At 43.3% G+C, this 18,090-nt stretch overlaps 2 protein-coding genes across 2 annotated transcripts in view; both read right to left on the bottom strand.

Annotated features, from left to right (window-relative positions):
* Positions 1–12,180: 12,180 nt before the first annotated feature.
* Positions 12,181–13,195, bottom strand: LOC146972605 (chemerin-like receptor 1). The gene has a single exon (XM_085803401.1). It carries the CDS (start codon positions 13,193–13,195, stop codon positions 12,188–12,190), a length of 1,008 nt encoding a protein of 335 aa, XP_085659527.1. The 3' UTR covers positions 12,181–12,187.
* Positions 13,196–16,595: 3,400 nt separating this feature from the next.
* popdc1 (popeye domain cAMP effector 1) overlaps positions 16,596–18,090 on the bottom strand; it is a 42,015-nt gene continuing 40,520 nt past the window's right edge. Inside the window, exon 8 of the mRNA XM_085803013.1 lies at positions 16,596–16,800. Coding sequence (XP_085659139.1) covers positions 16,673–16,800 — 128 coding nt within the window. The 3' untranslated portion in view covers positions 16,596–16,672. The remainder of the gene's footprint in view (positions 16,801–18,090) is intronic.

Genomic DNA, 18,090 nt, shown 5'->3' with positions numbered 1-18,090 from the left:
TTGCTCCATTGTAGCTCCAGTATTGCTCATTTTCTTCTCCAAGGAGAAATAAAGGAGCCATTAAAAACACTGACTTGAGATTAGCAAGGTATCTCCCTTAAGTCTCAAGTATGACTCCCTCTAATTACTCTGTCTCACCTATTGCTCCTAGTGAATTTTAGGAGAAACATATGAGAAACATTTGAGTCAAAATAGAAACTAAAATGAGGCTGAGATGAGAATCTCAAATTTGTCTCCGGAGCTACAGAAGAGCAAGCTTTGAGCAGTAAATTTTTCCTCTGGGCAGTAGAGCCGTTGCAAGCGCCATTTTTAAATGTTTAACGTCCGGCCGTTGTTTACGTTACGCCGTTGTTTACGTTCGGATCAGGTAATGCTCTGAAGGCTAGACCGTCCCATTTACCGACCGTTGATGCAGCCGACGGAGGAGCCTCCGAAGCCGTTGCCTCCGGAGACCGCGTAGGCTGGGTCCTCCGAAGGCTGCAGCCCCTGAATTGGGACACAGCTGCTGTGTCCCAATTCAGGGGCTGCATCCTTCGGAGGGTGGATTTGAAGGCCGATTACGTCACAGCGCTGCGCGAAGGCTGTCCCAATTCGTCTAAATTCGAAGGGTCCTCCAAATGCGTCCTCCTTTCCCCTGCATTCGGAGGATGCACCGCTACTATCCTTCGCGGCCTCCCGTATCCCAAGATGCTTTGCTGCACCATTGTTGTTATTAGCAACCTAGCCGTTGGCTATCAAACGGAGCAGCTCTGTGCTGTAGCCATGGTAACCCGGCTCTGCGGCCGGCTCGGAGGTGTGGCTGCCCGCTGCTGAGCTCTGCTCTGCTCTGGCTGCACAGGTGAGGAGCGGAGGCAAAGCATCTTGTGTGTGACAACTTTTAATAAGAAAGCTATGAAAACACATTACTTGTGCTCTCTTTATTCTCTATTCAATAGCCTACCCCCCTGGCTGCTGTTCAATGGTTTGTTTATTAGTATATTAATGATAACTGCCCTTGTATTGATTCTACTTCTTTAAAAAAAAAAAAAAAAAAAAGTGAGGGGCGGAGGAGCGGTAGAGCTGTTGCAAGCGCCACTTTTAAATGTTTAACGTCCGGCCGTTGTTTACGTTACGCCGTTGTTTACGTTCGGATCAGGAAATGCTCTGAAGGCTAGACCGTCCCATTTACCGACCGTTGATGCGGCCCCCGGAGGAGCCTCCGAAGCCGTTGCCTCCGGAGACCGCGTAGGCTGGGTCCTCCGAAGGCTGCAGCCCCTGAATTGGGACACAGCTGTAGATGCCGCATTCGGGCTTGTTTTGAATGTCTCACGGCCGCCATCTTGAGGAGTAGTTCCTCCTGACAAGCAGTCAATAGTCAGACCGGTCAGAGGGTTTGACAGCTGTGAATCTGGCAAAATGCCAGCCTTTTGTGCCACGTACGCATGTTCCCATGAAAGAAACGCCAAAACGAAGAGACATGGAATAACTTTTCTCAAGTAATAAGTTGTTTTATATTATATAACTGTTATGAACTTGTTGAATTTGATGTAGTTCAGTTATCTGACATAAATGAAACTAACGTAACGTATCATAGGATGGGATATGTGTTACATTTAGTGCATATACCGGTAGTTAATATATCAATAGTTTGTTATTTTGTGGCTTATCAGCTGTTTCCCCCGGCTGTGGTAGTTGTGAGTTTGTGGTTGCCATGGTGATGAGGCCGGCGACTGAGTGTAAACCACTGTAGGCTACCTATAGAGGGATTATCTGTTTACCAACAAATCAGGATGCGTGCGCAACCTGACTGCAGAAAGAACCGGTTGTCATGGTTACCTCTATGGATCTAGTGTAGTCAAAGCGGTGTTAGCTAGCGATGTTGTCAGCCTACCACAACAGTTTATCACCCACTGATGTAGTGTGTGTTTTATACATAGACGGTTTTATAGTTTTATAACGGCAGGAAAAAAAAAAAAAACGTCAGGACGGAGGATCGAGTTTGTACCGCGGCAACGGCAACTCAGCCACGGGACAAACCACGGACACTCACAGCACGGCGTCGGTCATCGGTAAAAACAACACTGTGCATCCCTAACGTTATATTTAACAGACAATCATGTTCAGGAAAACACTCACGATTATAAGGACTGATGCTGCCTGGTCAGAGACGAGGGAAGAGGACGGACCTGTCTAAAGTCTGGAACAACTGCATAACGTAACTGTAACACTGCACCTGCATGGCTGAGTATGTAAAGTAATTTAAAACAATATAGCTTAACGTTAATTAATGTCAGCTGCTTTCCATTAGTATGTGACCTCGTCTTCAGTCACTGTCGTAGTAAACATTTCACAACTCAATTCGCTGCAGTTACAGCTGTGACTGTGGGCATATCTAGCTTTATCACCATTCAAACCAACGTATCTAACACGTTATATTGCTCGAAATGAATCGCCAATGTACTATTTTCTCTCTTGTTGCCTTGAAAGGGGTGCGAGTTGGCGCTATTCTGTAAATTTTGCGCGTTTTGGTTACTTTTATCAAAACAATTAGTGTTCTGCCCTGACTATGTTTAATATGTTTAAAAGACACTCAAAATGACATTGAAATGTTAATTTACTGTTTTCTACGTTTATATGTATTTCCGGCGCTTTTATTTTGAAAATCTCCCGAACCGGATGTAGGAAGTAAACACGTAAACGAGAGGAAAAACGAGTGTGTATGCATCGTCTCATGGCCGCATCAATGCAGTTATCTCTCAGAAAGCAATGGTTGTAAGTGTTACACATAGTTTACAGGTTTGATAAGATGTGTTGATATCTTTCAAGGGTATTTTGTGTATAAAAGTAACGGTTTAATGCCGTGCTTGTGTGACAGCAGTGTGTATACTTACCTGCTAAGTTGCCTTGTTTTCTAGCCTGCTGTGCTAATACCTGTTGAGTTAATATGAAGCAGTCAACACGTTGATACTGATATTTACATGACTGTTTATTAAGACACTTTTTTGTATCTTTCTTTTCTAGTTTTACACCGAATTCAGTGCAGTCAGAAATGCTGACTTATGTGTAAGAAGATATTAAAGGAGCAAGCCGCTCACTTCCTGGCTCTTGAATAAGGAGTTTGGCTGGCTGTTTAATCTGTGTTCACGCAAGAGCAAAACACATAGAGAGAACAGTACAGTAAAAAACCATATCATCAGAGGGATTCGCCTGCTGCAGTTATGGAAGCCCAGACAACACAGAAGGACGAAAAGGCAGCGTCAGAGGCCAGCTCAAAGCGCACATCTTCCTCCAAGCATTCAGTGGCTAGCGCTGCTGCTAAGGCCAGAGCCGCAGCTGAAGCTGCACGCACCAGAGTCACATATGGACAAAAAGAGCTGGAATTGAAAAAGCAAAGAGCCAAATTGGATTTGGAAAAAGCTACAATAGAAGCGGATCTAGAAGCACTAGGACTTGAAAAAGCAGCTGCTGCTGCTAACGCAGAGGCTGAGATTTTAGAAGCTGCAGCACGATCAGAATATGAGGACATAGGCAGTGTCCTCAGGAGTGACGTCTCACCACAGGTAACCAAACAGCGAACAGAGGCATATCTGGACCATCAAGCTCAGACCAGCTTCAGTCCTAACACACCTGCCCCAGACACACTGTTCCCTCCCCATATAAAAAAGACACATCCACTGACAACGCAGGAGCCCCCTGAGTTAAGCCCCATCCACCGTCATGATGGTTCACCCACAACACCAACGCACACAAAGACTTCTGCTATTGCTCCAGCTGCTAACATGATAGACTTTGCTAAATATCTGGCACGCAGGGAGTTAGTAACTACAGGTCTTACCAAGTTTGATGACCAGCCTGAGAGCTTCAGAGCGTGGCAGTCCTCCTTCTATAACGCCACTCAAGACTTAGACCTAACAGCTGGTGAAGAGTTAGATCTCCTGGTAAAATGGCTAGGAAAGGAATCATCTGAACACATTAAAAGAATTCGAGCAGTACATGTCACTAACCCTGAAGCCGCACTTCAGATGTCTTGGACAAGGCTCAGAGAGTGCTACGCCGCCCCTGAAGTGATAGAGAGCGCTCTATTCAAGCGGTTGGACAATTTTCCTCGTCTCACTTCAAGGGAGAACATTAAACTAAGAGAACTTAGTGACCTGCTCATGGAGCTGCTCTCAGCCAAAGACGATGGATACTTACCTGGACTCAGTTACCTTGACACACCTCGGGGCATTAACCCCATCGTCGAAAAGCTGCCAATAAACCTGCAAGAAAAATGGCTGTCTACTGGGTCAAGATATAAAGAACATTATGCTGTAATTTATCCCCCGTTCTCCTTCTTTGCTGACTTTGTCAACGGTGAGGCAAAAGCTAGAAATGACCCCAGCTTTGTCGTGATGAACAACAGCCGCACTCATTTCCGTAATGAGAGGCCCATAGCAAAGCATGAGGGTGTGAGAACAACTATAGCCGTCCACAAGACAGACTTGTCAGCAGCAGCAGGTCCAAACTCAACGTATAGAGCAGAGATGGAAAAGAGAAACAGTGGTGATCCAGCTAAATACTGCCCACTTCACAATAAAGCTCATCCTCTGGAAAAGTGCAGAGCCTTTAAAATGAAGCCGCTGACAGAACGCAAAAGACTGCTAAGAGAGCACAGACGATGTTTTAGGTGCTGCTCTGCAACTCACATGGCCAAAGACTGTTCTGTGGAGCTGAACTGCTACGAGTGTGAGAGTGATCGACACTGCACAGCCATGCATCCAGACATACACCTCTCACCAGCAGCGTCATCTGTGACTGAGCCAGACACAGAGCAGCAAAGCAACACGCCTTCAGAGGTTACGTCACGGTGCACTGAAGTCTGCGGAGAAGGCCTCCCAGCACGATCTTGTGCGAAGATATGCTTGGTTCAAGTTTTCCCACAAGGACAAAAGGAACGCTCAGTCAAGAGGTACGCCATCCTTGACGACCAAAGCAATCGCTCGCTGGCTAGAGCTGAGTTTTTCCAGCTGTTTGGTATCCAAGGCAACGCTTCACCCTACCTGATGAGAACATGCGCCGGCACTGTGGAAATGACTGGAAGGAAGGCAGTCGGTTTCCAGGTACAAGCAATAAATGGTGAAGTATGTTTAAACTTACCGCCACTCATTGAATGTAATGAGATCATGAGCAATCGATCAGAAATCCCCTCACCAGAGGTCGCTCTTTCCCATGCTCACCTGAGACCTGTGGCGTCTTACATCCCAGAGCCCGATCCTGAGGCGCAGATCCTGATCTTACTGGGGAGAGACCTCATACGTGTACACAAGGTGAGACAGCAAATCAGTGGGCCCCACGATGCACCTTTTGCCCAGCGTTTGGATTTAGGGTGGGTTATAGTGGGGGAAGTTTGTATTGATAGTGCTCACAAACCCACTGTAGCCGTCTTTAAGACCAACGTCCTGCAGAACGGACGTCCATCCTATCTGACGCCATGTCAGAAACACATCAGCGTCAAAGAAAAAGTGAGCTACGGCGGGGAGCACAGACACGGCACCTCTACTCACCTCTCCAGCTGTTCTGGCAACGGTGTGGCAGCTCAAGACAAGCTTGGATGCAGTGTGTTCATGAGAACAGAGAATGATGACAAACCTGCCTTGTCTTTCGAGGATGAAACATTTCTGAAGGTCATGGAAAAGGAGTTCCACAGAGATGAAAAGAACAGCTGGACTGCTCCCCTACCTTTCCGGTCCCCCAGGCCACGCCTTCCTAATAACCGTGCTCAAGCCCTCTCCCGTCTCCACTCCTTGCGGCGTACACTAAGCAAAAATCCTGAAATGAAAGAACAGTTTGTAGCCTTTATGGAGAGGCTTTTTGTAAACGGACATGCTGAAGAAGCTCCCGTTCTTCCTGAGAGTGCAGAGTGCTGGTACTTACCCATTTTCGGAGTGTACCATCCCCAAAAGCCGGGTCAGATACGAGTTGTATTTGATTCGAGCGCACAAGAAAATGGCATCTCTCTTAACAACGTCCTGCTTTCAGGCCCCGACTTAAATAACTCGCTCCTGGGAGTGCTGCTCAGATTCAGAAAAGAACCGGTCGCACTGACTGCTGACATCCAACAAATGTTCTATGGATTCTTGGTGAGAGAAGACCACAGAGACTACTTAAGATTCCTCTGGCACAAGGATAACGATCTGACTAAGGAAGTGATGGAGTTCAGGATGCGAGTACATGTGTTCGGGAACAGCCCTTCGCCGGCAGTCGCGATATACGGCCTCCGGAGAGCTGCCCAAGAAGGCGAACAAAAGTACGGCTCTGACTCTCGCCACTTCGTTGAGCGACACTTTTATGTGGATGATGGGCTCATCTCCCTCCCATCTGAGACTGAAGCCATCGATCTGCTCAAGCGCACTCAAGCTTCGCTGGCAGAATCAAATCTGAAACTGCATAAAATCGCCTCAAACAGTGTCACAGTGATGCAAGCCTTCACACCTGACGACCTGGCTGCAGGCCTGAGAGACCTAGGCCTCAACAAAGAAGAGCTTCCAGTGCAAAGAAGTCTCGGTTTGTGCTGGAACATAGACTCTGACACTTTCACATTTAAAGTGGCAGTCAACGACAAGCCATTCACTCGCCGTGGAGTGCTATCCACCGTCAATAGCCTCTTCGACCCATTGGGCTTGGTTGCGCCAGTGACCATTAAAGGGCGAGCCTTGCTCAGAGAACTTTCTGCTGACATTCACGAGTGGGACACTGAACTTCCTGCAGACAAGTTAAACAAATGGGAAACATGGAAAGAATCATTAAAGGACCTGAGTGCACTACATCTTCCCCGCTCCTACATACAATGGTCCCTCTCCAGTGCCACATACACAGAGTTATGTCTTTTTTCTGATGCTTCAAACTGGGCAATAGGGGCAGTAGCTTACCTCAGAGTTGTCATGACAGATGGACGGTGTCGAGTTGGCTTTGTGCTCGGAAAAGCTAAGCTGGCTCCTCAACCCGAGCCCACCATTCCTCGCCTCGAACTGTGTGGAGCTGTGCTGGCCGTAGAGATGGCTGAACTGATCCTCGACGAGCTTGACCACAAACCAGATGCAGTGAGGTTCTATTGTGACAGTAAAGTTGTCCTTGGTTATATATACAATGAATCAAAGCGGTTCTTTGTGTATGTACACAACCGTGTTCACCGTATACGCAAGACAACTTCCCCTCAACAGTGGCATTATGTGCCTACAGGTCAAAATCCAGCCGACCTGGCCACCAGATCTGTTCCAGCGTCTCAACTTACCAACAGCATGTGGTTTACAGGGCCAGAGTTCCTTCACAAACCATTTCTGGCTGAAACACAGGAGACCTTTAAGTTGGTGGATCCTGAAACAGATGCAGATGTGAGACCCCAAGTGACCACCCTTGCTACCTGCATCAGTGAATGTAAACTTACCTCAGGACGCTTCCAACGCTTCTCCACTTGGGGGTCTTTGCTGAGAGCAGTTTTCCTTCTTGATCCATCAAACTCGTTCATTCAGATCTGACTCACCAGCTACATGTGAAGGATGGCATCGATGCAGCAGACTTCATACTCCAGAAGAGCTGACAGCAGCCAAGCGGTTCATACTCACGTCTGTTCAAAGAGATGCTTATCCAGAAGAGTACACTGCACTGCAAGAAGACAGAGAAATTTCAAGAACAAGTACAATCCTGAACCTCGATCCATCCATGAATTATGGCCTCTTACGGATCGGAGGACGTCTGAGACATGCATCAATCAGTCCAGAGGTGAGAAATCCAATCATTCTCCCGAAACAAAGTCACGTAACAACACTACTGGTGAATCATTATCACATGAAAGTTGAACACCAAGGGCGACAATTCACCGAGGGTGCAATCAGGGCTGCAGGCCTGTGGATTGTTGCTGGCAAGAGGCTGATAAGTTCAATCCTTCATCGTTGTGTAACCTGCCGCAAGCTGAGGGGAAGACTTGAGGTCCAAAAGATGGCCGACCTCCCTCCAGAGCGCCTGAGCTCATCAGCGCCATTCACCTATGTAGGATTGGACGTTTTCGGCCCCTGGGAGATCAGATCGGGGCACAAACTTTATCGGAGCCAGTTCTGAACTGGGCATGAGACCAGATGATCCGAAGCAAACCAGCACTTTGAAGTACTTACATGAGAATGGTTGCACATGGGAATTCAACCCCCCGCACGCATCCCACATGGGAGGGGTGTGGGAGCGCATGATTGGCGTGACCCGGAGGATACTCGATGCCATGTTGCTGCGAACCAAACATGCTCACCTGACTCATGATGTGCTCTGTACTTTAATGGCAGAGGTGTGTGCTATAATCAACGCCAGACCTTTAGTCCCGGTCTCCTCCGATCCCTCCTCTCCAATGCTGCTGACCCCTGCTATGCTCTTGACCCAAAAACCAGGTGTGTCTCCTCCACACGGCAGTTTCGGGGAAAAGGATCTTTTCAAGTGTCAATGGAGACAGGTGCAGGCACTTGCCAATGAGTTTTGGAGTCGATGGAGAACTGAATACCTCCACACCCTTCAGCCAAGGCGTAAGTGGCACACAGCATGTCGCAACCTGGAAGTCGGAGACATTGTGCTACTTAAACAGAGTGATTCCCCCCGCAACGAGTGGCCTATGGGTCTGGTCACATCTACCAGTCCAAGCGGTGATGGGAAGGTCCGCAAAGTTGAGGTCAGGACAACATCACATGACAAAGTAAAGACATTCTTAAGGCCTGTCACTGAAGTGGTCTTACTCCTGGCAAAGGAAAGCCAGAGGTCAAATCAGGACAATTAAGTCTTAAGTGGCATCAGTAAATGCCAGACGGGGAGTGTTCTGCCCTGACTATGTTTAATATGTTTAAAAGACACTCAAAATGACATTGAAATGTTAATTTACTGTTTTCTACGTTTATATGTATTTCCGGCGCTTTTATTTTGAAAATCTCCCGAACCGGATGTAGGAAGTAAACACGTAAACGAGAGGAAAAACGAGTGTGTGTACATCGTCTCATGGCCGCATCAATGCAGTTATCTCTCAGAAAGCAATGGTTGTAAGTGTTACACATAGTTTACAGGTTTGATAAGATGTGTTGATATCTTTCAAGGGTATTTTGTGTATAAAAGTAACGGTTTAATGCCGTGCTTGTGTGACAGCAGTGTGTATACTTACCTGCTAAGTTGCCTTGTTTTCTAGCCTGCTGTGCTAATACCTGTTGAGTTAATATGAAGCAGTCAACACGTTGATACTGATATTTACATGACTGTTTATTAAGACACTTTTTTGTATCTTTCTTTTCTAGTTTTACACCGAATTCAGTGCAGTCAGAAATGCTGACTTATGTGTAAGAAGATATTAAAGGAGCAAGCCGCTCACTTCCTGGCTCTTGAATAAGGAGTTTGGCTGGCTGTTTAATCTGTGTTCACGCAAGAGCAAAACACATAGAGAGAACAGTACAATTAGTGCAACTAACAGCACAAAAAGACATGATCACGGCTCTTGCTGCTCTCTTTCTGCAGGCGACATGCGCAGTAGAACGTCAGTGACATAGGCTGGTAATCCCTCTATATAATTGTGCTAGGCCATATTAAATAAGTTTCATGGCACTTACATGAACCCTAACTGCTAACCTGAGTTATGTACCTGAATTGTAGTATTTATATTAAAACAAACGGCTTGAAAATCGGTTGAAAATTAAGTGATAGACCTCTGCCTCTGTAGACTAAAAGTTAGACACCTCCTGCTCAAGATGGCGGCGGCAGCGACAATCCGTTCCAATGGGCAGCAGCGTCAGAGGCGGCATCTACGTATATACTATATCTATGTCAACTGGCAACCAGTAAAACAGAAGGTTGGAGCGAGAGCAGGCAGTGTGAGTGGAACACCTACTGGCCAGGAGGAATTAAACTTGCTACACTAGCTATCACCTTTAAATTGCAAGAAACCAATTTGATCCGACCCGTGATCCGACCCGTGCAGGGAAGTTACATAGTGCATGCCGACGCGACCCGGCTCAGGCTGCAGCGGCAGCACCATTCATCCTGTTAACCATTTTTCTACCATTGCAATGAGTCTGGAAACATTATTTGAAGCCCGATAAACTCTGCAATGTTGCTTTAAATGTATGAGTTTAAAGGTTGTAATTTATAATCGACATAGAAAAATTCAACAGATCCTTACTGTGCTGATGCCTGATTAAACCCCCCATCTTAAAAAAATATATATTTGAGTCCTGGCTATCTGCATGTTTCTTCCTGTTTGCACTCTTAATCAGATTTCCACTGAACTTTTAAACTCACACACAAGATTATATTTTGAAAATATTTAGAAGACCTAGACCCTAGAATAAGTATTATTATTGATGTGTCTCATCCTAAATTGGTCGGATAATTCATTTAAAAAAATCAGTCAATCAAAAAAATAAAGAAATTTACCTCAAAAGTTACACGGTTAAGGAAAAGATGTTAAAGATTTGGTAAAACAAAAATTACTTTATTTCCATATAAAGCTTTGGTCCTGGGTCTGCAGCACACAGTTTTGAAATTATATTGTACAACAGCTTTGTCTGCTGGTAAATTTACATTAAAGCAGATATCAGTGGCACGGCCGTTTCGGCTAATGCTGTGTTCAAGGCAGGCTTTTGAAACCGTAAGTTACAGCTTCAAGTCACAACTACGACTTGGTAGCGTTCCAGGTAACCCGTAGCTCGTGTTTTTACCGTCCTGTTGTCTGTGAAAGTTCCCTATAACGGCCACTCGTAACTTCCGACCCGTGAACTCGTACCAGATCGAACTGGTATGACTTCACAGGAAGGAAAAACACAAAGTACGAGTTTCCTTGAACGCACCATGAGTTAGCAGCCCCCGCCCTTGTCAGGCATCAATTGGTCCTCGTGCTACGTCACCACATTCACGCGCATCCCTTGGCTGCACACACAGCCCTTCATGCCGTTCTCTCCCCTCATTGGATAACACTTGTATCCCACAAGGAAAATTTTCTCCTCGGGTTACAGCAGAGCAGAGTGACGGAGAGACTCGTGTTTAGGCTGAAATACTTCATGTAAGTGATTGCTGACGGAAAATAGGACTATTTAGGACTTATATTAACAAAAACATTCCACTGATATCTGCTTTAATAAAGAAGTTCATAATAATAATCAACATCATGTGATGCAATAAAACACAAAATAGATTACAAATAAGTTTTTATAAACAGTTTCATGTCACAATATTCACATCTGCAGTCTCACACATAAATATGTGTAGCCTACATGTCCATTTTTATGAGAAGTTAAGTTGCCATGGCAGCAGTCTGATGGACCTCTTGAAACAGGTAAACCATACAGATGCTGCATCAAAAAAACCTAAACACCAAAAAAAGTAGAGCAGTCTTCTATCATAAAATGCAATGCATGTAAGAATAGGTCGTAGTACTTTAATTCTGGTAGATGTGGCTGATGGAGATAAAAGTGATAAATTCATGGTAGTCAACACACCAAAAAAGAAGAAAAACAAGATCATTTTACCAGTACAATGTTTTTATTTGATTAAAGACAGGTTAATATTAAAAGTACCAGAGTCATACAACATGTAGGGGCCTACTGTTTTGTGTTGGTGACAAATTAATTCAAAGTTTATTCAATTGCAACAAGCTCATTATGATTTCTTATGAATAAAATCACCACATATACATTAACATTGTCAGATCACAGCAGAACATGTAAATACTGAGAATGGAGGCCAGAGACATGTCTCCTCAAGAAAACATAATTTTCAATAATTTACACATAATATCGTATCTTCAATAACATATTCTTATATTACAAGGCTGACAGTACTATGTTGTAACATGTTTATCAAAGCTTGTAGTAGCTATAGGCAAAGGAAGTAGATTCTGTGGTGTTGCCACACACACACACAGTTGTGAGAAAATGAAGAGTTAATTTTCAAAAGCAGATAACTCAGTTTTTTCAAAATTTCCCAAAATGTTTTAAATTATTATTTACACCAGGTTATATCAGTCAATCCAAAGTTGAGTGGCTTTGACCAAGGAGATGAGACGCAACAAAACAGACCAGATCTCAAAAAAATAAAGCTTAATTGAAAAATCGGAAAGAACATTTTTTTCTAAATGGCGTTTATCTGCTTTTGCAAATGAACTCTTCAAATATTGCTTGCACAGCAAAAGACTGAAAACAGTGTGAGCACAAGAGCATCATTCTTCCTCCTGGAAGACAGTCTTCAAATTATTCAGGATGGATTTGCAAACTTTATCCTTGAAATCTTGGCCTATGAACGCATACAGCAGTGGGTTAATGCAGCTGTTGAGATAGATCAAGGTGGTGGATATACGGAAACCAATAACAAGAACATAGTAGAATCTTGGACTGACTGTAAAATGAAGCAAATCTATTAAGTCCATGATGTGATAGGGGGCCCAGCACAGGAAAAAAATAATGATAACAGCAGCAATGATCTTAAAGGGGCGTCTAGAGCGCCTGGCCAGGGTGCGGTTCCTCCTGAGACGATGGATCATCACAGCATTAGAGGAGACAATGACAGTGAAGGGGAGAAGGAATCCAAGGAAGAGGCGGGTGAGGGTCATGGCCCGACGATGTAACATCTCCGAATCAAAGTCATCATTGGAAAGAACAAAGGTGTCTACACAGTACTCATCATCAGAAATTGACACTGTGTCCCTGAAGATGAAGGATGGAGTGCTGTAAATCAGAGCCAGGACCCAAACACCAAGACTCACATAGGACGCCTTGCGTACAGTTCGGTGGTTCTGGGCCCAGACAGGCCACACAACAGATACACATCTGTCCACACTGATCGCCACCAGGGTGTAGACACTGGCAAACATGTTCAGGAAGGTTAAAGCATTGTTAACTTTGCACATGAAGTTGCCGAATGGCCAGTGGAAATCCAGGGCTATGGTGGTCACTGTCAGGGGCAGGAAGGCTGTGAAGAGGAAATCGGCCACAGCCAAGTTGAGGAACCAAACTGTTTTAACTGTTTTCTTCATCTTGAACCCGGTCAACCAGATAACCACTCCATTTCCGACCACGCCAACAACGAAGGCCAGACAATAACCAATGATGGAGAAGATGTCGAGAGACTTTCTCAGCTCATCAAGGTCATCACTATACATGTAGTCATCATCATAAACATTAGAGGAGTCATTTCCATCATAAAGATCTGTTGAATTAATTATTTCCATCCTTTTCTTGAACCTATAGCCTGTGACAGAAAAATTTAAAAATATTAATTTTCTATTTTTTCTAAATCGTAATAACAACTTTGATGCGCTGCCTTTAATTACGTAAGTTTAGAGAGTAGTCGAATCGTTTCTCTTTTTAAAGACATACCATAATCATGGTATCTGTTTATCTGTCATAGTATCGGTCTGTATTTGTCACTGATGCCTTCATTATCTTATTATTTCAATACAATCTGTACACATTCATCTTAAATTCAGGTAAATTCAAAGGAGACAATATAGCAAAATTACCTTTCTTAAAGTTGATCAGTGGGATGAGGTTATGTCTTCAGCTGTGGTAACTCAGACTGAACTCCGTCAGGGTTGAAATCTAATTTATCTAATGTTGAAACCACAAGGAGGTGGGACTGTAACACAAGAAAAAAAAAGGTTGCAACACACGATGCAACTACAATTTTTGTCAGGATAACATAGATGTCTTATTATCAATGTGTCTCATTCTCAATTGGTCAGATCATTTCAGTCAAAAAATAAAGAAATTTACCTCAAAAGTTACATAATTAAAGGGATAGTTCAACATTTTGGCAGATTGGCCCATTGCAATAATCCCTATAGTCATAGCAGTAGGTTTGTTACCTTTAATTGTCGGTGCAAGCTATTTTTAGAACGGTGGAGCAGAGCCGCGAGCTGCTCAGAGCTACACTACGGAGGCTAATGGGATTTCTTGGTCTCACCCGGTTCCTTCACACCTCCGCCGGCTTTCCCGTCAACATCAGCGTGCCCCTGATAACACACTCTGGACTTCATTATCAGTTTTTTTAATGACCCGCCCCGCCCCGCAAATAAAGTAAACATTTCTTGACCCGCACCGCGCGTCACTAGTGTACAGACCTCCTCAGCCTGAGAAGGCAGACATGATTATCTTCTTAAACAAAAACTGTTTTTGATTTGTCATCATGACTGCTCCAGTGTTTGTTTTATTTTGTTGCATATACATTCACCTGTTCTGCAGCTCTTTGTATGTTAGACTGCTTGCCAAGTTTCAGTTTTATAGTTACAGTTAGGGACCCTCCCTTTTAATTGAATACCATAGTTGGCTAAATCTGTTTTTGGAGGCCTTTTGGAGGTTTTACAAGCTGTGTAAGATGCATGTTTGAAGTCCAAGCATGCATGCAAAAATGGCCTGTGTGAAGAGTTTGTCAAATAAAAAAACATCCTGTGAAATAAGTTGTGACCTGTTGACCTGCACCTCAAAGAATCGGAATCGAGAATCGTTTAGAACAGAAATCGAAATAGAGAATCGGAATCGGAATCGGAATCGGAATCGTTAAAATCCAAACGATGCCCAACCCTACTCATAGCGTGGTGAATGTGCAGGTCACAACTTGAGCGTTTAGGAGTTGTTGGATTGTGTATTTTATGAGTTTGATGAGGGAAACCAAGAAATCCCATTAGCCTCCTCCTGGTGTGCTGGTATCCATAAAAATGTCCTTCTATGAGCCATCATTTAAATTATGTGTAGTGTTTGTGGTTCTTCGAGAAGATATCAGAGCCAGTGTTCACAAAGCATATTATCTTAAAACAGAGTATTTCTAAGTTGCACTGAAAGCATCAAAGTGAAAGTTTTGTCTTAAATCCCATAAGCTCTTATAAGAATAAAAAAAATTAAGACTGTTGCAATAGTGAAGTCTAGAAGTTATAAAGTTTATGCAAATTTACTAATTGATGACTAGTCATAAATAAATCACTAATAACCACAATCAAGACCATTTATTTATTTATAGTTTACATTTTAAACTAATTATCAGACTTGACTAAAAAATATAAATGTAAAAGATGTTCTCAGAAAACACAAGAATAGTTGCAGTTGTGTGATATAATTTATTATCCATAAAACATACATTTAATTATCTTGGTGTGTTATAACTGAACAGACAAAAAGTAACAAAAGATAGTGACTGCACAGAGAATATACATACAGTATGGTTATTACACACACCAACAATCTCACAAGTTCGTTAATATATTACTGATTCCTGTGTAAAATCCTAAAAGTTATCAGAGGTGATAATTGACCCTTTGTCAAGGCCCCGCCCCCCACGGTTACTGTTGCTAGGTTGGACAAACAATGGTCACGGAAGGGTTAACTCCCATTGGAAACCATTGAAAATTAGGCAGATTTAAATTGCTTGTAAAGAAAATTTTAATTAACTTATGCATCAGAAAAATAGTGTCCATGATAGAGGACAGACGTGGCTCAATAGCGATTGAACGGGCATTACCTGACTTTTCCGAAAAATGGGGAAAATCATTGTTTTGGTCACTCACTAGCTAGTAGCTAACGACGCTAGCTAACGTTAGCTACAAGCTAACGCCTAATCTCCGCCGATCTCCCGTTTCTCCTCGTAAAACTTCACAAAGTTCAAAAGACATTAGCAGCGGTAATGTTACGTTTGCTAGATAACTTTGAAGGTATTAGATCTTCTCTGTCTATGAACACGACCAGAGAGTGGACTGGAGAATGAATGAGCTTCAATAGCACTTCAGTACAGCCAGGGAAAAACAGGCTCACTGCACACAACAACAACAACAAACAAAACTTTGCAGTTAACCCCTGACCTATGCCTAGAGCTCCCCCTAGTGGACCACCCCCAAACCCTATTATTAAGCTCAACTAACAGAAGGTTAAAGTAATATGTTATACAGTACACATGGGCCAAGTAGCCTATGTTTATTGATGTCTTAGGTTTGGGGAATGGGATAAAAATGACTCCAGGAATACGTTACAGATATCGTGAGTTGCTATTGCAGGAACCCCAGGCACATTTTAACCATATTGAAAAATTATTAAGTAGTTTTTGCCAAAAAAATTGCTGTCTACCTATCTCGTTTCATAGGGTTTCATTCCAGGGTTGTCCAACCTTAGAATGTTGTGCAACATGTGACATGGGGAGAAGCGCTCTGATTGGTGGATCAGCAGACCAATCAGAAGGCCAACAAAGGGTCAATTCTACTTAAATTAAAAAATGATAGAAAAATCTTCACACAAAATGAACACATTTATTTCAAGTCTTTTCTATAAAGTCAATATTATATTGATGTCTCCAGACATAACAAAAGCAGAAACAGCCTCTGGAATAGAAGTTTGTTTTCCCTTTGGTAGGTTTTATTTCTCTCTCAGAGGTCCTGAAGCAAAGATTACATATTGTGACCACAGGGGGGCGCTCCACTCCCATAAATACAGACTGATCACACCTTTACCTATTTTCAGTCTATAGAGCAGGGGAAATGTACTATGATTCACATTTAGAGCATAAAACTACATCAAACTTCTGTGTTTTACAGAGGGTAAATAAACGAGACACCAATTTAAACATGAACACAAACATATCTGACCTCTAGATTAGTATCAGTCATGTTGGTGATCAATCAGGCTCAAGGATGTGAAGCAGACACACACACCTACATTACACCACATTACACTTCCTCAGTGGACGTGCCGGGTTTACACTGAGACTCAGAGGGAGCGGGGTCTTTGAACACATCATCCTCCATCCCTTCTTCTATGGGTTTCATCTTGGAGGTCTTGGTGCTAGGGGATTTTTCTAGAAATCAAATATATTACAAACCAAATTGATTAGACATGTTTATACATAAATTGCATTGTATGGACTTAAGGATTAATGCATGATCATGGCTCGGAAGTTAATTAAAGAGGTCACATGATCACAAAGGACACAAACTGTCGTCCAACAGTTCACAGGAGGAGAATAGACTCAGAAATATCCACCTTTTTCAGAATGGCAAAAACGTAAGCCAGTTTTGCTCTTCCGGTGGAGTATGATGGATGGATGGATGGATGGATGGATGGATGGATGGATGGATGGATGGATGGATGGATGGATGGATGGATGGATGGATGGATGGATGGATAGATAGATAGATAGATAGATAGATAGATAGATAGATAGATAGATAGATAGATAGATAGATAGATAGATAGATACGTAGGTAGGTAGGTAGGTAGGTATAGGTTGTAACATATTGATGTGTTCATCTTCCTCTATATATGTGTTCTAAACATATGATTCTGTTCTGAGTGTTTCATACCATGGATGGTTGTTATATCTGACGATATTTACGTTTATTACAGTTAGATTGTAATGGTCTGAGGCGCCCCCATTCAGCCATTAGAGAGTATTATTTGACCTCAGTTGTTATTTCACTGCATTCTTTGGGTAGTAGGCCTACCGTTTGTGTGTTTAGTTCAGTCATATTACTTTTATTCTGTAACATTATATGTATTGTTTATTTCTATACTTTAGGAAACCACAACACAACACATCCTGTACCTTGTGTCAGGGTGCACGAAGCAGGTGGACCCAAATGCAGGAGCTAACACAGGCTGGTACTTGCAAAATGAAGTTTTAATAACTCACGACAGGCAGGAGAACAAAACACCTTGACAAAACACAATAATCGGGCAAGGAACTGAAAGACTAAATTTGCACGTGTCCGGCTATTTTCATAAACAGACATTTCACCCTCTCTACAAAAATAACTGCGCGCACACAAGTCCGTTTTCATAAAAGTTTTCGTTTACACTAACCTGTGTATATATGCCGTCAAGAGCATGCCAAACCTGCAGGTGGCACTGTAGCGAGAAGCTCAAGCCCACGTCAGCCAATCAGAATCCGGCACATGATCCCGCATAGCAGCAACAACAACAACGACGTCACTTGCTCTCCTTTTGTTTAAAGTTTTAATATTCTTTCATGCGAGAAAGTAGGCTAACTGTTTAGATCCCAAATATACCTGTGGAGCAATGACCGCGACATCACAGAGGCAGCAGCCGGTCTGCAGAGCTGCTCGGCCGGCCAACCTCCGTCGTCAGG

Source organism: Trachurus japonicus, chromosome 16, assembly GCF_045865225.1.
Source record: "Trachurus japonicus isolate A0001 chromosome 16, Traja_1.0".
In the NCBI taxonomy this organism is placed as follows: domain Eukaryota; kingdom Metazoa; phylum Chordata; class Actinopteri; order Carangiformes; family Carangidae; genus Trachurus; species Trachurus japonicus.
The sequence above is the reverse complement of the archived record's forward strand: the minus strand, read 5'-3'. Positions and strand labels throughout refer to the sequence as shown.